This window comes from Ixodes scapularis, unplaced genomic scaffold (genome assembly GCF_016920785.2).
Source record: "Ixodes scapularis isolate PalLabHiFi unplaced genomic scaffold, ASM1692078v2 PGA_scaffold7__128_contigs__length_106722199, whole genome shotgun sequence".
Classification (NCBI taxonomy): domain Eukaryota; kingdom Metazoa; phylum Arthropoda; class Arachnida; order Ixodida; family Ixodidae; genus Ixodes; species Ixodes scapularis.
Genome location: NW_024609882.1, coordinates 10,181,874 through 10,207,010, shown reverse-complemented (window position 1 = coordinate 10,207,010; position 25,137 = coordinate 10,181,874). Strand labels below are relative to the sequence as shown.

General features: G+C 44.7%; 1 protein-coding gene across 1 annotated transcript in view; it reads right to left on the bottom strand.

Annotated features, from left to right (window-relative positions):
• Positions 1–17,120, bottom strand: part of LOC8040201 (Down syndrome cell adhesion molecule-like protein 1 homolog) — a 94,831-nt gene extending 77,711 nt beyond the window's left edge. The window contains exons 1-2 of the mRNA XM_042286376.1: positions 17,095–17,120; positions 4,600–4,863 (exon numbers count right to left, since the gene is read on the bottom strand). Of these exons, the coding sequence (XP_042142310.1) occupies positions 4,600–4,863; positions 17,095–17,119 (289 nt within the window). The 5' untranslated portion in view covers position 17,120. The remainder of the gene's footprint in view (positions 1–4,599; positions 4,864–17,094) is intronic.
• Between the last annotated feature and the right edge of the window lie 8,017 nt (positions 17,121–25,137).

The window sequence follows — 25,137 nt, the reverse complement described above, 5'->3', positions numbered from 1 at the left end:
ACACAGGCCAGTACGGAACTCATTCAATTTTCAACGGGCCCGGGCGGTGATTACACCTAATGTTGTTTGATTCTGCAGTGTGAGCCTTCGATTCATGTGCCACGCGCTCAAATTTTTAAAACCTTTTTGGGTATCGTTTGAGTGCAAGAATAAGGAGATTAATGTAATTCTAAAATCACAGTACAAATTAGTTTGAGCATCGGTTAATCTCTCACAGTTTTGAGAAGTTCGCTCAAAATGCTACTGCAACACGTACCAAGTTTTTTTTTTTTTTTTTTTAATGACGTTATATTCTTTGGCGTATTTCAGCAGAGTTCGGGCGAAAAGCCAACTTCCTAATCATTAACTTGAAAGCACCTCAGTTACACATTTTTCGCACTCGTGAAGAATAGACATTCGCTCAACGTTATTTAAAGTGTACGCAAAAATAAATTTAGTTTTGTTCATAGTAATTATGCTTTGTTTCATCATAAGTGCGAGCCTCGCGCTGTCTTGATACACACTCCATTAACACGAGCTTTCGTGCATAGCGTGGAAGTCGCGCTTGTATTCTCTACATCACTGTATAGTTTGAAAAAACTCGAACTTTTTTTCAAAGACTGTAGGAAGTAAAAAGTTTGCAGGGGCTAACCCAATGGCACGTTTACAATTTGAAGGAACAACATAAATTATTTTCAAGGCGTATCTCACGATGCTCTAACAAAAATGCTAGTAAATGGTGCGTTTTGAGAATGCAAATTAAAAAGAAAAAACATACCCTAGTAAAAAAAAATTAAAAACTTTTCTTATTCAGACATACTGCTGACAGCTTGTTTACATCTGCATGTACGGCGTCCGCCTGCAAACGACGCTATAGCTTCGTGACACTGCCTCGGCATGTAGCGTCCTTCGGTTGTCTAAACACGCGCCCGCCATTACAAATAATAGTGGCTGTGATTTCTGAAAAAGAAGACCACTTGCTGAGAGTCGCGCTCTCAGGGGTCTTGACCCGAGGGCGCGATCCCTTCTTAAGGTTGAACTTCATGGAGCTAATTGTGTGACGAATAACTGACAAACTTCACCCGACGGCACGCTGGAATTCGCTCGCGACGTAACAGCTACTGCGTTGATGCCCCGCGCAGAGAGGGAGCCGCCGGGCAAAGTTCGTCGATATTTCGAAGCACATTCGCCCCATGCAGTCCAGCCTTCGGGCAACCATTGGAGCCGAGCGACAGAAGGAACCGGAATATTGTTTCCTGAAAACTTCGGTTCTACAGAAATTAGTTAAAGAAACACCGTTGAAAACTTTGTGAGGCTGGGACCGAACCAGCGATTTGCTACTAACGTAGTCGGTGCTCGACCATAAGCTATGCGTTTTAATTACGGTTCCTCCTGAAGCATGAGCTTGACCGTGGAAGCTTTGCGCGCTGGCACTTTTGGATGCCATGGCGGCGTCACACGTCTGATTGACGCGGCAGCTGCCAGATGTCGGTAACGTCCGCCTGATTGAAAGCAGACAAAATTAACAAGAAAAAGCAGCGCGATAATTTTGTGTCAGTTGCCAGCGTATTCAATTCTCATTGTTACTAATCAAACACCCTCAGTGGGCACAAAACAAAGAAAAATGTATTTCTTAATATATTTTGGCCTTGCATAACACTTTGTAAATCGCTGTCACCGTTTGGCCTTTATTGCGCCAATATGACGTGTGTTCTATGCCGAAGGACGACATGGCAAGGGAACCAAGATGTCCCTCATTCATTATATTTTTATTTAGGACAGCTAATCATTCACAGTTGCTATGCAAAAGCGCGACACCTAATAACACCTTGATAGTAAATCTCTGAGAGATACGTTAAGAAGCCAACTTGTAAGGCCTTTCAATGGGGTCAACGTACCATCTCACACACCAGGTATTTTCCTTGGTCTAAAGTTTTTGCACAAAAAAAAAAAATAGTTTGTGCCAACTTCACTTGACACCGCGATAATTCAGAACACAAAAAATACCGAATAGACTAGTGTGATTCAAAGTGTCCGAGAAACGAAAGAAAGCAGTACAACGTAAAAATAAACAAAGCTCCGCGACCCTCCTTTTCTTGTAGCGTAGAAAGCGCGCTGATTGGCATCGGCTTTCATCAAGCAAGACGGAGCCCTTTCGCAGCACTCCCCTTCTTGCGAGCGAACTCGGCCCCCCCAGAAAAGAGCAAGCCAGCAAAAACCAGGCCAGATTGCCGACTCAGCGCTGCCGTCTAGAACAAGATACAAACTGCACAAGCTAGGCCAAGACAATGACCGAAAGAAAGAATAAAATACAAAAGAAGCGGGTACACCTGACCAGGGAGGAGCAAACATGGCTGCCGGCAGAAATCTTGGCGATCCCCTGCTAGGGTTCCGATAACGTTTTGATTCTTCCTTTCCGGCTCGCTTGTGGAGGATAAATCAAGCAGACGCCGCCGTCTCTTTCATCTCCGGAAGGAAGCAACGAGCGCGGAAGGCGAGGGACACCCTACCGATTCCCAGCGGCGCTGTTTCTTCTTTTCGGCGTCCGATAGGGGCGGAAGATCCCGGGCCTGTCTGTACGCGCACGCTCTAGTGTGCCAGGATATTAGAGTGTCTCCAACTGTTCAATCGGTGTCACGTGGTTTGCGGTCCGCGTCTGCAATGCGAGCTGCGAGGAGGCGACGAAAACGTTGATCGGCCCTAAGCCTCTCCACCCGCTTTACCTCTTCGACACGTTTGGTCGCAACGCGTGCGCACTGGCAGTGAAGTGGCGCTAGAGGTATCCGGCATTAAATTGCGTACGTTCTCCATGGTTTGAGTTGCGCTTTCTTCTAAAACTAGACTCTCTAGCACGCCCTCGTAGGACACTCGCCCTCAGGCCAGCCGCCTTGTCCGAGGAAGCGAGCCAACGGGCGTGCGTCTTTGTGTCTTTCACTTGTCACGCACGACGTTCAAATTATTATTTTTGTTTTCGGTCGAAACTTTTCCGAAAAATGTGAACTTTCTGGGGCTCCTCCAATAAACCGAGATGAACGCGGAGAAAGCACGGCAAGGCAATTCTCTTTCCCCGAGCAGACATCGCGCTGTAGTTCGAGCGATTTACGTCTCGCGGGGGTCTGGCTTTTAGCGTTTCTTCTTTCGCGAAATGCAGTGCAAGCGCCGCGGAGTATTTGTTTGTCTGCCCAGGGGACTTGCTGCGCGAGATTCGACAGCATCTCGACATTGAGAAGCGTCCGATATTTTCAAATCTTTCCATCCCGACACCGAGTATCTGTTTTGTTAGGTGGCGTCCAGTCGCTAAGGTCGCTGACAGCATGAGAACGACAGGGAGCAGTTTTAAAGGCAGCGCCTCCAGAGCGAGCTCCTTGCCTCGGATAACGCTTTGGCGTCACGTCATTCTCGAGCGGGCACGCTCGGCCAAAGCTCGACAGAAGCAAGGAGCGCGTGTTGGAGGCGGGGCATCAAAAAGAGACGCGGTGTCGTTCCTATCCCGCAAGAGACTATTATAAGTATTCTGAACTAGTGCGACTTCGTGGTGTCAAAAACGAAAGATAATTGCTCTTCTGAGGCCTCGATACGGAATGCTTGGTTTCTATTATGGGAACGCACTTCGTACACAACGACGGATGAACTTTGTAAGGCGCTCCGGATAGCTGGGTGACCGTATAAAACCTGACATCCTTTTAATCCACCCCCCCCCCCCCCCAAAAAAAAAAAAAATAATAATGAAAAAAATTAATAATTGTGCATTTTTACGTACTGTTTCTTTTTACTTCTTTTGGATTACACGGTAAGAAGTGTCTTTAGGCTGGAGTTCTCAGCGCTGAGCGGTGCTTCGTCGTCGTAGTTCTATTGTGATCATGTTGTGTGTGAATAGAGAACTGCAGATACTGACGACAGAGAAATGCTCGTTGAAATCTACGCTCATTCTACTACCATTGTAACTTTAACGCTCGTGGCAAGATGTCCCCGGATATTGTATAGGTAATATCAGATACACCGTGTGACATCTATTACGAGGCGTAGATGGGTTGGTCGCGTGTCACTGGTGAAAGATAACCAGAAGAAAGTCTCAGCGCGACGTCTGCTCACCAAAGAGTAACATTTTACTTTTATTTCAGGAGCCTAATCTACACGGCGGGACACGGCGAGACCAAGGAACCGAGATATCACCGCCTGCTGCAATTGGTAAGGGGCGCGGAGGTGGCCAATCACAGCAGGCGGTGATGTCCCGGACTCTTGGTCCCTTTTAGTCAGGCCCTAGTAGATACGGGCTCCATGGAGTCATACGACCTAGAATTGTCGATATCTCTGAAACAGTGGAACCAGTGCTTATCCATCATACAAAATACAGTCGGCCGGCGTTGCTTGAAGCGTGTTTCTTCCCTCTGTAACAATCTTGTCATATTGGTCATATAAACTGTTTGCAGACATCTTTGAATTATGCATACATATGAATCAAACATGCATCGAAGAAGCTTCAGGTGCGTCCACAGATGACTCTTCCGTAGTGTCTGCAGTGAACGCCGTGTCTTTTGCATGATGTACGAGCTATGGAACTGCGCCTTGAGTCAGTCCAATCCTCGCTTCCCCATAGTATGACCACAAGGGCCAGCTTACCTCCGAGGGTGAGTTCTGCCGTGGCCTGCGCGGCGTCGTAGTCGTTGAGCGCGAAGCACTGGTACATCCCCTTGTCGTCCCTCAGGACGCTGGCGATGTGCAGCGTCTCCCGCGTGAGCATCTTCACCCTGGACGACACAGCTTGGCCGTTCTTGAGCCAGAGCACGGCGGACACAGGGTGACCGGATGTGCTGCAGTTGAAGGTGGCCGACGAACCCTCTACGGCCACCGTTCTCCGAGGTCTCACCGTGGCCGAAAGCGGAGCTGCATCCAGACGAAATGGGTTATACACTCTGTTCATCGCATAAAAAAAATGCAAATAGCTGTTTGGGTTCCCGTTGACCTATTTTCAGTGAGTAATTATGACTATATTTGTTTGCAAACGTTCGAAGAATCCTGGTACACCAACTCATTTTCTACGCGCAGCACAAGTTCGTCTGCTTCTTGCACTGGGGTCGCAATAATGTCAGAACGCCGAGCTCTTATTGGCTCATTGGCAAAAATAGTGGGTAGACCACAAGGCATCCAACATCAAGGTCTACCCACTATCCTTCCAATCAAAGCCAATCAGAACTCGGCGTCGTGCTGACGTCACCGCACCTCTTGGGGAAGAAGCAGACGACTTACTTTCCGGATAATGTCTCGAACCTAAGAAAAACAAAACCCAGGACGAAAACGACCAAACATTACTTGATTAAAAGGCTAAATAAGCCTTCTAAGTCCATAGTATATTTGTCCGATAAAAGTATGATCACTAGCTTTGTTCAGTGAACAGTGCTATCACCCTACGCTTTGTATGGGGATATCCGGCTATCCTCCTCCGAAACTCAGCTCAGAGCACGTGGATCGCGCTGCAGAACCCAGGAATCCTTGGTTCAATTCCCATCTCTGCCCGTTTTGATTTGTATGGGTATCATACCGGCGTGCGGCAGTGTATCACTACTGCCTGGTGCACGTCAAAGACCCCAAGGCTAGTCGACGTAATGCACTGGCTAAATTTCTCATTTACAGCTGAGACAGCAGACGCCCTTTAGAGGGACCATAAAATTATTTTTATCTTCTTCTTGCATAGTGTTAATCTTCAACTCAAAGCAAAATGAGAAATCACGTTGTAGTAACGTGCTTGGGCACCGGATTGATGACTTCAGGCTTTTATCGTGCTTTTGAAGCACACAATGAAACTTGTAATTCGCAAGTGATAATAGGTTCCGTCCCGACACTCATTGGCCACGAAAGTGATTTCCAATATTTGTCGATGGAATCATTGTTGACGAGCGCGTACGCACGAGTGACGCGGTCTCCTGTCCAATGCATAAACTGCGTTCAGCTGACGTGATTGGGCATTGTGAATGTGTAAGAGTGAAAGCAAATGTGAAACAGTGAAATGGTGAAGAGCTTTCCAAGAAAGAAGTGATAAATAATCGGCCATGTTTTAAAATGTTCGTACCGACAAAACATGCTTTTGGCTTTCTACTCTCGTGTACTAGTTTAAGTAACAAAAGGAAACAGCGAATGTGAAACAGTAAATCGGCGGAGAACTTTCAAAGAAAGGAAGTAACAAATAGTCAAAACTATCTTCGTGTTCTAGTTTTCCTTTGGTCCACTAAACGGTAAGCGATTAGTAAAATCCCCATTAAAACATTTATCCCAACCCATAATTCATTTCATGGTCCCTTTAAGGCTGACGGACCTGCGGCTGTATAAATATATATACAACATACAAATCATTAATTATCATTTCATTAAATTTGGCGTTCAAATTTGTCAAAACAATGCTCATTAGCTGAGGTCCTGTTGATGGAGAACGCACATTAAAGGATTTCATAGAAAAAAATGCGCACGAAAGCCGAAAGCCGGAAGCACTGCCGTCAATGCTTTGAAGTTATTCGCTTGATGCTCCTGATGTCAGGAGACATAGAGTTAAACCCAGGTTCTTAAAAGGACGATCCTCCTACACTGTCCCACTAGCTGGCTGCACCAGTGACCGATAGTCCACTAACTGACGCCCTATAAAAACGGTTCAATGATATATTGGTAATGTTGCAAGAAGTGAATTCACGCACATCGAGGATAAAACCAAATCAGTCATATTAAACTGTACAGTAAATTATATTAAAAGAAACCAGGAATCAATTTAAGAGAAAATTACAGACATTGATAGAGGGCTGATTGCGGTACAATCTAAAAATTCGTCTTGTGACGCCATTTGGCAAGACTTGTGCGATTTGCGGCAGGTGACCAATAGTCTGATGAAAACTCGCGATTGAGTTTTAGTAACTATGAGCTGGAGGAACGTTCACTACGAGATAATATTTTGTTTTATGGTTTGACGGACTCTTATTCTGAAACCTGCGATCAAACTGAGGAGGGGCACTGAGTGTCGTCTCAGCCTCACTGAATTTCCTATTCCCACGGATTCGATTGAACGCGCACATAGGCCCTGTGACTTCTCAAACAACAGACACATGCGAGCTATTGTAAACTTTCTTTCTTTTAAAATAAAACAGCACATTTTGTTTTCAAGCGCCAAACTTATGGTTATAACTCTGTTGATGACAGCGTGTTTGAACTTGGTAATAAAAATCCCGAAACTCAGGAACACAGACGGTGACGAACACAACTCAACGTCTGTGTTCCTGAGTCTCGGTTTTTTTTGTTACCATAAATCACCACCAGCTCGCTTGTTTTTAAGTATTGTTGCAAGTGTTTGAACTTGCCAGCTTCCCTGGACAGCACCCTCACTGTCAGTGACCGAACAATGAATGCGAATTATGAAAAGCACGCGTTTCACAATAACGTAACGCGAGGGGCAGTAGACTGGCTTCTGATAGCAAAAATAAATTTTATTTTTTGTTCACAACTACAAGAAGTGTTTCATCCAAACCTGAGGAGCTGAACTCGGTCGTTGACTCGTGCGATGCCGATTTTGGTAGTACTTACTGAAACGTGACTTTCCGCAAAGGTTCGAAACAATGAACTTTTTGCATCATGCTTTTCAATGTTTCTCGGTATGATAGAGGGCAAAGATGTGGCGGTGGTGTTTTCCCCATTGCCGTGACCGATAACGTTTTTCTTCTTTTGTAAATGTCGTAAGCAATTTAGAACTTGTTTGGGTAGAACTTCGCGTATGTTACAAAAGGTTCGTTTTAGGTGTTTATGATCGACAGCTGTCGTTGTGCTTCTTTTGTGGAGATTCGCATGATGCAAATAATATAATTATTGTACGATTTCCAAATGTGCGAATTGTGTTGCTAGGGTACTTTAATTATCCAAATATTATCTGGTCGAATGCATGCTGTTATCTTAGTTCATATTTTACTGATTTTATTAATTGCTTACACATGTGCGCCGATTTTAATTTCTTTCAAGTTGTAACTCAACTAACCCGAATTACATTAACAACATCGTGCGCTTTAGGTCTTGAGTTGACCACCTCACTTGTAACTGTCGCTCCCATTTCTTACACGCTAGGTTTAAGAGATCATTCTATGCTTCATCTCTCACTAAACGTTTTTTTCCCTTGCAATGATAGCCACAACAAATATATCAGAGATTATAAGAAAGTGGACTTTGGCACTATTAACCGTAAGCTATGTTATTTTCTGGGTGAGTTTCTACAAAGATTTAACGAGAGGTTTTAGATAATAACTGGAACTTATTTAGATATAAATTCACACCTCTCACAAACACCTTCATATTGCTAAGAATCGCCCCCTCCTAATGAAAGCCAACTTGGTTTAACCAGTCATTAAAAAGCCTGTCAAGGAGAAAAAAAAAAACCGCATGTTTCGTTCCGCTAGTTCATCCGATTCCCAGTCCCGTTGTATCTACTTCTCTGCAGCAAATGCTTACGAAATAGACCTCAAAGAATCCGAAGGTTTACTTTTCATTTCATTTCATTTCATTTATTTAACCCTTAAATGCCCACAGGGGGCTTTACATGAGGGGGGCATATTTAAACACTCAAAATAACACAAACAGGAAAAAAAGGCTAGGATGTCTGGGAATGCGTACAAGCAGGACGCTAGGTGGTGTCGAGAGAGGAAATGGCAAATCTGAAGTTATTGCATTCTCTGATGCTCACAATAGCTTCCGGGAGGATGTTCCAATCAGTAATAGCCAATTGCAAGGGAGAAAATTTGAATAGGTTAGTCCTAGGCGTAGTAAGTTGAATTTTGAATGGATGGTCAGTGCGGGGGGAGATGTGGACGGCAGGTGGGCAGTATTCATATTTTTTGATAGGAAAATTATAATATATTTTGTGCAGGTGGGTAAGACGCGATACTTTTCTCCTGTGTTTTAAAAGAGGGAGGTTTAATTTTGCTTTCATTACGGTAACACTTGTAGGCTGATAATTGCGGAGAATGAAACGTGACTTTGCATCAAAAACTTTACATCAAACATTACCTTCTATGCATTTTATAAAAACTAAGAATTTTGAAATCTTCGAAACAAAAATAATATTCGTTTATAGAACTTAGAACTTATGGCGGCACAGCAATTCCGAGCGATGGATGTGCTTTTATATTCAGCACTGTGTCTTCTTTGGAGTTTTCTACTAAAACATTGACTAATCATCCTGACTTCATCTTCGGAGGCTTCCCCGATGGAACAATTTTTTTATAGAAACGGCCGGTAGTTCAAGGGTAGTTGAATGCCTTACGATATTGTGCTCTTCCGGTATTGAAAACTTAATCTTTAAATGTTTATCCATACTAAGATGTAGAGCTTGATCATCCTGACTAAAACGTTTGAACAATACCCTAAGACAGGCTGTATACCTGAAGATTGGAGGATTGGGAAGGTGATTCCTTTGCATAAATCAGGCGGAAATCATTGTCCAAATAACTTTCGACCCGCGTCGCTTACCAGCAATCAATGTAAATTTTTTTTATAATTTTACAGGAATTTTACATGAAAAAATTAAACATGTTATTTACACCCACCTTGCAAACTTTGTAGAGTCCAATTTTTTTTTCAAAATTGCCAGCAAGGGTTTCGTGAAACATTTTCATACGAGACTCAACTGTCGAGTTTTACACAAGATCTACATTCCCTTCTTGATCATGGATTTCTGACGGACAGCATATTCCTTGATTATTCAAAAGCATTCCCCAAAGTAATCCACGAACAACCTTTTCTAAAACTGAGTAAACTAAACTTAGATGGTAATGTACTTGCACAACTGCATTCTTTTCTCAATAACCGGTATTAGTTTGCAGCAACTAATAATGCTAATTTCCATTCTTCTCCAGTTAGCTCAGGTGAACCCCAAGGTTCCGTCCTCAGCCCTCTCCTTTTCCTTATTTGTATTAACGACGTGCAAGATAACATGCGCTAATCTGTGAGTCTTTTTGCCGATGACTGCATGATTTGTCATAAAATAAACATGGATTCCGACGTATAACTTCTTCAGCCTAATATTAACCCTGTCTCTGAGTGGTGTAATATGTAGAACGTAAAACCTCAATGCCAAAGAGTGTAAATATATCCGTGTTTCTAGTCATGATCGCCAATATGGTTCTTATGATCTAAACAACTCCTCTCTTCAAGCCGTATCATCGTTCAAAATCTCTGGGCGTGCATGTGTCTTTTAACGTGTCGTGGGTGCTTTACATTGATTATTTTGTAAATAACGCGTATCACATACTATCTCAGAAGAAATGTTTTATGTAGCGCTCATATCAATAAAATTAACACATTATCAAATATTTGTCCGCGCTAAATATTAATATGCAGCTTTCGTTTGGGATCCAGGGCATGAATCGCTTATTTTAGAATTGGAGTATGTTCAAGAACGCGCATCTCGTTTTATACTTTCCAACTATCATGCTACATCTAGTGTGACCACAATGAAATCAAGGTTATCATTACCTCTCCTTTCACAACGTAGAAAATTGTTTTGCCTATGATTGGTTCATACTATTTATCATAACTCGATTTTGAAAGAAAGGTTACTAAGAACACCTCATCATGTTTCAGCACGCTTGATCACCGTCACAAAGTTGGAATTCCATCTAGTCGCACGAAATGTGTTTATAGCTCTTTTGTTCCTAGCATATCGACAATCTAGAATCACCTTCCTGGAGCCATCACCAAAATCCCTGATAGTACGCGTTTCAGAACTTATATAAGAAACCTTTTTTTTTTCTTAATGTAAATAGCCCTAACTTCTGTTCAATCTGTTTGCTCTGTGCTGTCTTTTCTCCTTTCTTTTTACTTGTGTACCCCACTTTTTTTTAACGCATCTGGCCCTGAAGGTAACTAAAACAATAAATTAATTAATTAATTAACAATGGCACTCTTCTTACAATGCTTATGATTTATTAAACTATGGTGGCGAATTGCGTAACATGAGATGCAAGACAGTCTGACGATACTCCCTTTCGCCTCAAAATGCATCGCAGTTGACGTTACGAGCCATCCGAACAAATTTATTGGCACGTGAGTGTCACATGACCCACGGTAAGAGAGCGGCGACGCATGGTCACGTGATGCTTGTACGGCGCTGGGTTGGCTGAGATGACTTGTAACCTTCCCTGCGGTACACAACAAGGTCCACAGCCCCTTACATTCCGAGACTACCTCACGGCCCATCACAAGGCGGCATCTGCTCAGACATGTTTGCTCACCAAACGCTAACAACACATTTGCGTTTAATTCGTTACGTTCACGCATGTTTTTGTTGCATGTCATGCAATATAGACTGGTTAGTATTGCATTCTTAAGCATTCTAAACTAGATGGCATCTCCCCACAAGAGACAGAAATATTTAACCGATATTTGGTTAAGAGTTCTTAAGAAGATTGCATGCGAGCATGGCTGTCTGCTCAACTATATGAGATTGATAAGGGAGGCCAATGTTGAATGAATACGAGATCATTTATGCGGCATATCTTTATATCCATCAAAACATTATATATATATAATGCCATCTATTACACTAATGTGCACGACATCCCGTGCTGACATAGACACCTAATAAAAACACGCAAGAAATATGGTTGGAACCATCGAACTCCACCAGCCCAAACGCAATATCTAAAAGTGCAACGACCAGAGAAGAGCACACAAAGGCCTCTTTCCATCACCCCTCTCCCATCTCCCAGGTTTTGTTTCACGTCTCCGCGAATCTCGCCGCAACCCGAGCGCCTCGCACGCGCAATTCAGAAAAAAAAAAAAAAAATAATAATAAATAAACGCCAGCAAAAAAAAAAAAAAAGTATATATATATATATTTTATTCGCCGGCTGTACTTTTGCGTTCGCAGTACACGTCGGAACAGAGATACGCACCAGACGGAGATGTGTACCCTCGAGTTGAAGAGGGATGCGTCCCAATACCGCCTAGGTCACAAGGCCTCATCATGACGTCATCGTTGGTGGCCCACCCCAGTAACGGTCCAGTTTGACAGCCGAACGTGACGAATTTTTATGGGAAACAAGCGCATAAAAGACGAGGCCTGCGCATGACGTCATCGTTTGTGTATCCTCGACCCGCCTTCATGCGGCAAACATGCAAAAGTTTCGACGAGAGGCTCTACCAAGCGGCAAACACGCCCGTCTCGGCGTCGCCGCGTTCTAGTGCCGCGCTCGCTGCGAGAGGCGCGGGCGGCAGTGCGTGCCGGCAAAAGAGACGGCCTTGTTTCCTAGGTGGCATTGTGGAAACCAGCCCTTAGTTCTCGCATGCAGCTCTGCCGCTGACAGCCTTAATCAATCACCGTTCACTTCTGCCGGGACCCGCAATATTTCTTCTTGTCGCCCATACGCCTTTCACCCACGCGTTTCTTTTTTCCTTTTTGTTCTCGCGAAGCTTTGACGGCTTGAAATTGTCCCGTGCGGTCGTCAGACACGACAAATGAGCCGGCGTCTGGATCAACAATCTCGAGGCTCTGGTCGGTTGTCGGTGCAGATAGATACTGCACAACACATGTTCACTACACTGTAATATACGCGTGCCGTAATGGCGTTGTTTTCCCAGTTTTCTTTCTCGTGCCGGAAGACGAGATGGGAACGCGGAACAACGCGAGCGAGCACGCAGGTAAACATTAGCGCGTAATTGAAAAAAGGGGCGCCCTTAAGAATAGAAAAAAATAAGCTCGAAACTAATACAACGAAAGGGAGTGTCTACCACCTAATTACGGTCAATATATCGAAATAACTATTCTTACCGTGAGTGAGAGCCTTAACAGCAGCATGCGAGTGTCGTTCCTAATATAAACTCCGTTTTGTTTGCATGGATTGCTGAAAGCACATGCGTTAACCCAAGAAAAACAAAAAGATTTGTAATGTTTTTTTTTTTACATATTTGACCCTCTCCTACCAGGGGTGTCCCATTGGCTTTATTTGTGTTTTGTTTAAAAATGTGAAACTGAATTAAAATTCTGCTTTAGTCTGCACTTAAAGGTGTATCGTAATTCCCTTCCAGGAAAAATGCCTAATGACTAACCTACTTAGTTCGCTTTTGGCTCAACAAATGGTCGATACCAGATGTGACGTTTTTTTCAATGCCCGACACATTGAGCGCACACAAAACAGATGTTTAAAGCCTGAGGCGACGAAAATAGAGGTACAGGACAGCAACACATCTAAACAACACGTCGTTTAAACCGCGTTGTTGTTCTGTCCCTTTGTTTCCGTTGTCTGTGATTCTAGCTATATGCAACTTCAACCAGCTTGCCTGTTTATGAGCATTATCAACGAACATCACGTCGGCGCTTTTACGGTGGTATCCATATACGGCCCGCAATTCCAGCCAATTGGTAGTGTCTGATCGTCATTGTGAGCGGGAGGGTTTTCTAGGCAACGGGCGGCCGATAAAGTAGCGTGTCAACGGCGGGGAGGGATAGACAGATGACTTCATCGCGCTGGAAAGCAACGCAGCGCGCTGGTGGCTGCGCGCACTTCATGTCACTTCGGAGAAATTTGACTGCATAGCCGGTCGCTTGCCAAGGAAAAACCTTACGAGATTCTAGGAGGTGGATTGAGTCTCTGCTCTTCAGATCCGAGAATAATCCCATAAATAAATTACTTGGATCAGGTTTTTATCTTCTGTCGTATTCCCTAAGACACACACACAAACACGCAAAGTCTTCGGCTTAACCTTTGGAAAACAGCGGGATACAACGCAGTTAATTATTCAGGCAGGATTCCACCGAAGAAATATTCATTATCCGGAGAAAAAAAAGATGCCCGTAATTCAGTGTTGGACAAAATACTCGATAAAGGTATTTAAGTTTAGTTACTAAATACCTGCTTCATGAATTATTTAAAATACTGCTCAAGTTACTTTCAATGTAAAACATCTTGTGTAGAGTACAAATTATTACAAATGTAATTCGATCAGTTTTGAAGATCCGCAATGCGTAATTTGTATCGACGGCAGTGACAAACACAATTATAGATTTGCGCAAATCTGGTTTACCAGAATGGTTTATGAGCACGCGATAGCAGAAAACTGCACAAAACCCTTTAACCAAACAAACCACCGTCGCTAAAAACAGACTTCAACTCGTTCACGAGTGCTGACACACTTGCTCCAAAGACTCGCTTTTATTCGGGAATTCTAGCGGAAAAACAAACAACGCGTAAAAAAGCTACATCTAATTTGCTTTGATATTTGAAGTAAAGTGTAGATACATAAATCAAAAGTACGCCCCCGTACTTTTTTTTTTTAAATTAGATTTTCGGGAAGTGCACTTGTTGAACGATACCAGTCCCCAGCAAAGGTTGAAGCAGCGAAGAGTCGACAGAGTGAAGCGAAATCAGATTCTCCTCAATAGCGAACTGAAAGGCAATGCAACCCTACAACAGGGTTAGACCAAACTCAAAGGAAAAACAAAATATAAAAAAGGGAAGCACCAAAAGAAAAGAACGTCGCCTACACGATACATTTATCACATCGCCTCTTGGCCGTCCCCAGACAAGCCGCCGGCTCTTTCACCGATCCTCGAATCCGCACCAAACGTGCGATCACGGAGCGGTGCCAGACCACCCAAAAGCCCACCGAACGACCCGATTTAAATTTCAGTGGCTGCCCCACACCAACCCAAGTCTGATGATAGCCATTCCTTACGCCACGCTCGCCCTTTTTCTCACGCTCGCCCCCGGTCTCATTTTTTTCTCCCGACCGCCCACCGTTCGAACACGGAAAAGCTGATAACCCTTAAAACCTTTTTTTTTCTCCTTTCCCCCAAAACTCTCATTTGGGTCCTCTAAAAGTAAACAAACACAAGCGGGAGAAACCCCCGAGAGCGCGTGCACACAGAAAGCCTTCCCCAGAACGCGAACGTCAAAAAATTGGGACCAAATCCCGGCTCTCTCCCGTCCAACGAGACTTTCAGATTTTTTTCCCAAGTTTCCCTTCCCCATTTCAGACCTAAACTCTGTTGATCTTACGATGGACCGCAGCGGGACGCTTCCAGACATCCAAGCCAATCCAGCGCAGGGAACGTGCCACGTGACTACTCGCTCCTCGCGGCGCAGCGACCCCTCCCGAAGATCACGCGACGCGCACGCGACTCTGGATTGACTTGGATGTCTCGTGGGGTCGTTGCCGGCTCATCGTAAGCTGAAACAGAGTGTACGTGCAGGGAGCCCCGTTACGGCCCATCCCCTTTATGGTGATGACCCTCGCGCTCTTGTGGAGGGCCTCCTCGGTGGCGTCGAAGATGGGCCCAGAAACGAGCACGTAGCCGCCACGGCGTCTTTTGCTGGTTCGCGCCCGCTTTGCATCAGATCTGCTTTTTCACTTCGTCTGTCGCTCCTGCTCGCTCCTTCTCTCGTTATTAGGCGAAGCGAGCAAAAAAAAAGTAAATCTAAAACAAACGGGGATCAAATGGAAGATGGCCTGGAAAATGTTCTAAGGTGTGTGACCCCATATGTTGCAGCGGTGACAAATCAAGCCGGATTTCATTTCTTGGAAAACACGCGACTCGAAGAATTTCACAGATGTGCTACTATAAACAGGGAGAAACACGCTGTGGGGAATGTAGACTGAGCAACACTTTTCGCGCGAATTCGAAGTGGGCGCTTTTTCGCACGTTACAATTCCAAAGGGCATTGGAGGGCCCTAATGTTTCCCTTCTTGCTTGAGTCCCAATTTATCACTGCACATTGAACAAGTATTTTTCATTACATACTTTATAATTCCAGGATAAAAACAAAACAAAGAACAGGTATCGCCTATTGGCGGTTAACGATGTCTCACAGTGTACGGGCAGTGAAAGGCATCTTCGACGTGTGTGATTAGCGTCGTATCGCCCCCAGGCAGCGAGCAGGTGGCGGCTCGGTAGGTCACTAGTCAGCGCGGCTAGTGGCCAAAAATGGAAACTTTGGGCAGGTCACAATTTCGAACGAGTAAACAGAGACGTCTGCGTGAAACTCGGCGGTGTCTTCAAACGTTCAAGCTCGAAATCGAATCCAATGATCGCGGCCGCGGACCGTCCAAGAGTTGTGACAATTCTCCACTAGAAGGCACTACATGTCGAACTGAACTTAATTACCCTGTCAGCATACCTCCAGGTGTAAAAAAAGCGATCGCAGAGTGGCACGGATTTGCGTCACAGGAACCGACGGCTCGCTTTGCCCCATTTCACAATCTTACGGCTTGTTGTAGAAGCGCTGGTGAAGACAGTGACCGGACGCAAGGGTCGCTGTCGTCTCGGTGTCCCAACTCGTGGCTGCTTAATTTCCATTTGACTGGGCAGCTTTAGAGCGAGCTAAGGCAGAACAAGCGTCAATCGAGGCCATCTTTACTGCTGCGCACCACCAGGATCGCGAGGAGCAACAGTGACTTGTAATGCCGCAAAACAAAATCAAGGGAAAAATAAAAGACGCGGTAAACATACTTTTCGGAGACGCTGTTTAGGCACCAAAGTAAATTGTGAAATCGGATACTGGGGTTTTAGTTTTATGCCCGTACTTGAATTTTTAGCGTTTGCAACATAAATTTACAGAAGGTTCAACTTCTGCTCTATTGTTCAGGCTTTCATTAATAACATTTCGGTGCACTTGCAGTCAGGCACTATGGAAGGCGGGAAGCGCGTGCTGGAGGCAGAGTGTGTACCGCAGACCTCATGCTGCACAGGTCGTTAGCACGCAACTTGTAGTACATCCTAAGCACAGCATTGGTGTTGCTATAGGAAGCTGGTGTCGTCCCTTTAAGACCTGATTCAGCGCGCGCGCCCACAAAGTCCGTAATTCGCAGCGTAAAATCTGCGAAAATCCCTTAATGATTCACAGTGGTAGTCCGCGTCAAGAAGCTTATCCGTAATTCTTGTTCGCTTCGCTAACTTTGAATTTCTTAGTCCACCATATATTAGAACAGGCGAATGTGGTCCCAAATGTAAACGCATGATTCACACATTCACGACTGCTTACGACTGGAGAGGCTACAAAACCGGTTGTGGCTCCATGGGACGTGCGGAAACGTTGAAACGTAGAGCCTCGCTCATTACGACTAAGGCTCGAAACCTGAGCTCCAAAGGGGACTCACCGGTAACTTGTAGCTGCGTCTCCATGCGGTCCTCTCCGATGGAATTGTTGACAACGCACACGTACTTGCCGGCATCTGCCACTGCCACGTGCCTCAGCACGAGCGTGCCGTCCGCCTGCGAGACCCGGCCGCTCTCCAGGGTGACCTGCCAGCCGCCCTCGACCCGATGCCACGAGTACGAAGGAACCGGGAACCCTTGCGCCGCGCACGGGACCTTCACCGTGTCGCCGCGTCGGGCCCGCACCACGGGGCGACGGTCCGTCAGCCGAGGAGACGTGTTCACGTGAGTGTCTGCAGCGAAGGCGAAAAAGGAGAGTGATGTTAATGCCAGCACTCTTAATGCCTGGTTCACACAGCACCGATTTCTTTCGTTGTTTTGTCACGTTTAAGTATCCGAAAACATTGCTGTCTCGTATGTCGCGTGCTAGGCTTTTTTTTTTTTTTTTAAATGGTAGCCACGCTTAACATGAAACGCAGTTGTCCCCCCGTGGCTTTCGGCGCAAGTAGATGCAGGTTTTAGTAACGTAACATAATGTAAGAAGATGGGGCTTTGTGAACTTCTGCTAATAATTGCAGCTACTCTTCTGTCCATGTGACGTATGGCGTTTTACAGGGCAGCATGCTTCGTCCCTAACTTTTTGACATCTCTATAAATGGCTTACTCACTGGTGTTTTGTGAAAATTTCGATTATTTGTAGATGATTGCGTCATTAGTGCAACATGTCGAGTGACAGCGACAGTCAAGCTGTTCAATCCTATCTGAACGCATTAACGCATGGTGTTCATCCTGGCAGCTGTCAATATAGCTCTCAATAACAAAAAGCAGGCCGTTTGCTAATAGCTTGCCTCCGCTTTTGACCACATACTTTTTACATAACAACTTGGTCGAAGTCACTTGTACATTTAAGTACTCAGGAATTCATATTCAGTCTGATATAAAATGGCAAAACAACATTAATTTCACCCTTGCACCCTCTAACGGGTCGCTTGGTCTCAACAGGCGCAGCCCATACGCGGGTTCCTATCAATTTAAGAGAACTTGCCTTCATTACAGATCAAATCAATCCCCCCTAAAATATTATATGCTTCGGTAAGATAGGATCCTGACCTGGCTTACATCATAAATAACATTGAGACCCTGTAAAACCGAGATGTTCTTTTTTTTTTTTCCAGATTATTAACCCTTTTTCAGTAATACAGGAATAAACAAATAGTGCTCAGTGGCCAGGCATCTCACATCACCGGAAACGTGCTCGCCTAACATTGTTTCACAAACCTTTATCATCTTGAATCGTTCAACGATGATTCTTTCAGGCGCGTCACGTTATCGTTCCACGTCGTGCTCACTCCTATAAAATTAAACGCATCACATGCCACTCAACTTTTTATACACAATCATTCCCGTCACGATCAATATTCGTCTAAAATAACCTACCAATATACATGGCCACCGAATTTGATGTAACAAAATTTAATTAACTCATGCGCGGTGTTTACAACATATAGTTTTTCCTTGTCTACTCGGTGAATTCTGCTTATATTTATCTTTTTTTATCCTTTTAGCCTGTTTTTTATTTTTACAAAAGCTTACATTTTTGCTATTTAGTATATTTACTGCGTTTTCATCCCCCCCCCCCCCGCCCCCTTGATCCCCTATGTAGTACCCTACTTTTCAGGACCTTTGGGGGTATTTTGAATAAATAAATAAAATAAATACTATGACTCTTTATGTATCCTCAGTGGGCCCTACAACGCACTTCCAAAAAACACATACCGTATCAGCTGCAAAGCCGATAAAAAAGACAGCAACCACCGAATATGCCCACGTAGAAATAAAAAGGCAATAGGGTAACTTTCAGGATGCAGGATGAAGACATCTTTCTGTTGCCCCACCTCCTGTACGTGCTTGATGGCTTCAAGGAGCACGGAAAAGGAATTGTGGACTTCATTTCTTTCTTCAACATGAATTAGGTAGCAGCAAAAACCTCAGAAACATCAACATTCAATTGAAAAAGGCAAGAAAACAAATTTTAAACTAAAGTAAACGATGACCGCGAACCATCATGGTTGTTGGTTATGAAGCATCAATGGAATGTCGATGACGGCATTGGCCTCCGACGGCAGCGCCACTAAATGGGAAATATGCTCACTAGTACAGAGTACCTATACTCCGTTTCAGCTTCGGTCCGAGCGCGGCCGATGTTATGAGCCGAAGGGCCAATCAAACAGCGCAAAAACCGCAGCGTCATGGCGTGCTCTCTGTGCCTGATGCGACTAGCCGGCGGAGGAGCACGGTCAGAGACATAGCGAATATCGGCTGGTCCTATCAACTGCAGAGAGCACGCCATGACGTTGTGCCTCTTTCGCTGTTTGATTGGCCCTTCGGCTCATAACATCGGCCGCGCTCAGACCGAAGCTGAAACGAAGTATAGGCCAGAACCTAACACCGAAGGTTGTAGAAGAAAGTCAAAGTACAGTTGGCTACTTTCGATTCACTCCGCTAGCCAATCGCTTCCCCTTATTCTTTGACATCACTGACGTCAGGGGCTGATGAACTATCTTCTTCAACATGGCGCGCGCTGCTCTCAGCATCAATGTCGCCGAGGGACGCCGACCTCTCAAAGTGACTCGCGGTTACGTCGCAAAGCTGCGCCGGTAGCCGCTTTTGTGAGCTGTAGTTTCTGTGCGACGATGTGAGAATTCAGCGTACGTCTTGCCGCCCAACTTAGTCGTCGTCGACGTGCGAATTGCTACGGATGCGTACGCCTCGTTGGACGAGATGGACGAGACCGATGAAACCGGTGCCGATCGCTTCTCGTTATTCGTTTAAGGTTCACCATTGAGACAGGTCGCGTTGAAAAATCGTGGTGATGCGCGCGTTTTTTCGTGGTAGTTTTTGTGTGACAATGTGAGAATTGTACAGTCGTCTTCTCTGTGCCTTGTGCTCTTGCTTGGAAAATCGCGTCTCGTCGAGATCAACGCAATCCTCCTCTACGCCGATTCCTTTTCTCCGTTAGTTCAGAGGTCGCTCCTGTGACAAGGAATGTGGCAAAACCGTAGTGGTGTACGCGTCTCTTCGAGGTGGAGTGATACTGCTGCAGTCATCACACCACTATCGATGCAATACATTGCGTGAAATACTCGACATATATGCCACCGCCATGCTGTCTCACCGGACTCGGCCTACTTCCATGCTCGATTTAATAGATGAAAGATGCCGACTGATATGGCGCCGTCAAAGCGATATTTATTTATCCGAAAATTCGGCGCCCTCGCCGGGTCTGTTCGTTGTGACCAATCGACGGTAAATCAGGTAAGCAGCATTTGCTTCGTGCTACCGAATATCACACGTGATCCTGTCGTCAGATCACGTAGGAAACCTAGCAGCATCTCGCCTCGTGCGAAATAACAGAGGTAGCTTAGCAACCTCGCGGCGGTGTCGTTCCGTTCAAAGATCAGCGAGCTCGTGCCCGAGTCCGACGTTGCCGATGTCGCCATATTGACCAAGTCGCGGAGCAGACGGCGCACTACGTGCTGTCATAGCGCGCACGACACCACCGGTTCCGCAATCCCTCGGTAATTTGTTATAGCCCTTGGCAACTCTGACTGAGCGAGGTAGTAACGCCTTGACGTCACCAAGTGTCGACGCTCATAACTACGGTACGCTTGGCCATTGGGAAACCGATGACGTCACGGCAAGTCGCGGGTGCGACGGATATCCCGAGACACACCCCGCTCTTCAATGGCGGCTTTTGAAACGCTCGCCGAAATCGAACATTTAGAGCGAAAAATACAACCATCCGTTCTAAATACGAGCATGCCATTGTCAGTGGCAGATAGAGTTGATCACGTTCAACTTATTTCTGAACGTGAGTGGTATATTTTAATCTCACACTGCTCATATATTACAAAAGAAAAGCAGTCTGCAAACACTAGTAACCGAAATATGCGGCATTCGAAGCACCGATCTCGTGGTGACTTCTATTCTAATCTGTTTGCAGACTGTCTTTTGTACGATGCATAAGCAGTGTGACCCCGGCTTAAGCCGTGCTTTCACTGTTGCCTTCGGCCATGCTTTGAATCCGCGTGCACGCTCGAGGTTCGCGAGACGCCGAAGTGTTGTCAAAGGTGCGAAGCGCCTTCTCGAGTCGGGACAACCGAAGGACGCCCCTGCGATCTTCATCCTGCCAGTGGCCTAAGCACGGTTGCCAATATTTGCTTCTTGGTTCTCAGTACGAGCATTTGACGTTATGTGGAAGTGTCGTTGAACTGTGAAGTTCCTGAGATACGTCCCTAACAATGGCGCGAGCACGTTTAAGGAAACCATTAAAAAAAACGCTATTAAAGAACGAGACCTAGTCTGAGAAACGCACAAAAAATAGTGCCTTTTTTTTTTTTTTACGTAGTTTATATTTAATTTTGTTTGCTTTTTCATTCTTGAAATAGTTTTAAATATACTCTCCTTTACTTTAGAACATGCTACGTATCACCCCCAGACGCGCGAAGTGCGGTCATCTCTTCTCGTTTTTTTTGGTTTGCGGCTTCATTTTCTAAACATGCTCACCAGATTTAGATCTTATTGTGCTTGGACGCAGCAAACTTTGTTGCCATCAAAACTGCCTCGAGTTTAAATTTAGATTTTCTCGGAGAGATCACTGAATTTTCTGTTTTGCCATTAGTCAATAGATAGTGAAATTAGACAACACCTAGTGAACCATACCTGGCAGTCTGTGTAACTTGTCACTAGCACTGCATCTAGTTCGCGATCTGACAAGGAAAAGAAATCAGGGGCATCCGCCATTACACGTTTTGATGTTTCACAAACGATTAATGCGATTATGAATATTCATTTATTTCTTTCCCCTGTCTCCTATAGGTGAAAAGCTGACTCTAGGTTACTAGAAATTAGCAGCAACCTTGGCTCTCAAAATTTTATAATGCATAAAATGCGTTATAGGGAATTTGTCAAGGAATTGGTGTGACGCGTGACCAAGGCTGGGCAGCGATACTCCAAACAGTATTCGGGAATACAAATACTAAAATACATGTGTTTTAAGGCCCAGAATACAGATATTGAGATACATTTGTATTTGTGTGCAATGAAATATTTCTGCAAAAAAGGCTAAAAAGTATTCCGGCATACAGATGCAGATACTTATAGAAATACATTTGTTCCCGAAAGGTGCTACGTGGGAAGGGTGTACTTCGTGGAGAATGTGAATGGTAATGTATGCTTGTACTCCTTTTTTTTTGTGTCGTTTTATGCACTTCTTGCCTCGAACTTTTTATTTATCAAAAATGTTGCTAAAAATGAATAAAGTCAGTTTTGGTGAAACACATGTTTCCTGAATGGTAAAGACAATGTGTCGCGCTTGACAAAAGGCGTCTGCGCGAAATAAACCCTGTTTTGCCGTGAGGGGGCATCTGAAACTGTAGTCTTATATGCTTATAAGACACCCATAATGGGGTGAGATTAGACAACAGAGCCGTACCCTTTTTACACTCAAATATTTTACATCATTCGCTCTATTTATTTGGAAAAAAGGAGATAAATTTGTGAGAGAAACTTGTTCTGTAATTTTTGCAAGTTATCTTCTTTAAACCAGCATTTTTTAATGTTGGTGACTGAAATGAATCATTTAATAGTTGGGTTCACATTATAAATTCTGAAGCAGCTTGCACCAAACGTGTTTTTATCTTTTAACTTTATCGTAAAAAACGGCAAAAAAATCAAAGCCGTTTACAACTAACTCCCTGTAACGCCGAATTTGAGCGCAGCTCTTGAGGAGGAGGAGGGGAAGGTACGGAGAGGAGGCTGTGCCCCTCCTCCTCTCCTCCCATTTAGGGGGAAGTTTTCCCGCTAGATTTAGCGGGAAAACTTTCCCACTAAATTTAGCGGAGAAATTTTTCAGCTAGATTTAGCGGTGAAATATTTCTGCTAGATTTAGCGGGGAAAATTTTCCGCCACATTTAGCGGAAAAAATTTTTTGCTAAATTTAGCGGGGAAAATTTTCCCGCTAAATTTACCTGGGAAATTTTTCCGCCAAATTTAGCGGGGAATATTATCCACTAGATTTAGCGATGAAAATTTTCCGCTAAATTTAGCGGGGAAATTTACCCATAATGCACCGCGCGGTTACGCCGACGGCGACGGCGACGCTGACGGCAACGCCGCTCAAGCCGGAAACGGGCACCTAAGAGCAGCTCGCTGAGATATAACGAAATACCTGGCAAAGTATCACGATACAAGCGATACTTTGTAAATGCAGTTCACTGCTGAGATACAAATATATTTTTTCAAATGTATCTCGACAGAGAGATACAGATGCTCGATAGTATCTCTAAGATACTATCGCGATACAAACGTATCGCGGTTTTATCTTAGATAGCATTTGCTTAGCCCTGCATGTGACGTATATTTTTCCGCTATATTTAGCGAGGAAACTGCATGGTTGTACAGGTTGTCAGGGTTCGTAGACGCTATGTGGAGGCATGGACACCGGCGGGGCGGGATTTCAAACGGGCTGTCTCACAACATTACTGTGAGAAGGGGGGGAAGGGGGGAGGGCGATAATTCTTCCTATGAGGGAGGTACCCCCCACATTGTGTCAAGGAGGACCCTGACAAAGTGATTTGTTGCTGCTGCAAGTACTCCGACCGCCATTGGCAATGGCAACAGACGCGGCCAACGCGTTCAGCCAATGACTTCGCGGCGGCCATTCTAAAGCGCCGGAGAGGCAGAGCGACGACTCTTCTTCGGGAGCGACACCCGAGACCGGAAGCAATTGACAACTACGCCGAAGCTCAAAGGCGCCTTTTGCCGATGCGGGTTTGTGTTGTGTGTTTGTTTGACTCCAGCTCGTTGAGCGTCCGTGGACGAGGAAAGACTGGGCTGAGCATTAAAAAGCATTTCATGCTTTAATATGTTGAACATTGTCCGCTTTCAGCGCAGAAAAATAACAAACTGCAGTGAACAGCCCGCCCAATGAATACGTAACGCCACCAAGAAACTGAACTGCGAGTAAATCGTGGCGTTTTCATTTTGTACAACCGAGTTCATTAAATGAAGAAAAAAAAATGTCAACCTGCCTTGAGGAGCTGGATTGCAATCCAAATGCAAATTGAAGGGTGACTTCCTTCATGTTTTTATAACCGATTTTCTTATTTTGTATACAGCCTATTTGTTGTGATAGCTTAACGCATGCTTATTTCTTCTTTCAGAAACGGTCCCAGTATTTTTAGTTGATTTACGCAAAGTCGGTTAAGGCATGAACTCTGCGAGCGTACGCAGTAGTAAATGTGGGCGTTTTTCTTCGTACGTAGTCTTGATTGCCTGTACAGGAGTCGTTATGACTATCTTTGTCAAATTTCGTATACCACGCCTAAGGCCACCGTTCCTGAATTATCGATTTTCGCGACACGCCACGCTCACTCGTGTAATGAGACGCGACCAAGAATTACGCGTGGTGCCCGATGATTTATGCGTCTGGGCAGGATTTTACGGACCCATTATCAGCATATTTTCGTCATAATCAACGTGAGTGGTGGGATATTTTGAGCTCGGCGGACCCTTTGCCCGAGGGTTTCGAATTCAAGCGGACAATTTATCGTCTCCACCAAGGTCCCGCAACATTGGCGCAGTTCTCGCGTCTCGATAGTTCTAACAATGACGGCGTGAAATCAATTTCACGAGGCCCCTCTGCATGGTTCCACTGGGTGCTCTAAACGGCATCCCGAATAAAAAAAAAAAAAAAATATATATATATATATATATATATATATATATATATATATATATATATATATATATATATATATATATATATATATATATACGCGCGGCACATACGCAGACTTCCCTTGACGCGAATGTGGTTTCTCCGCTCGCGCAGTTCGTCTCTAAGCAGCGTCCTGGCCGACATGCGTTCGCTCCTCTTTTCACGAGAGCGAATGAGTTAGTTATGAGGGAACTGGTGAAGGAATTGGTGAGGAAATTGGTGAGGGAGCTGGTGAGAAAATTAGTCTGTCCCGTGACGTATATTT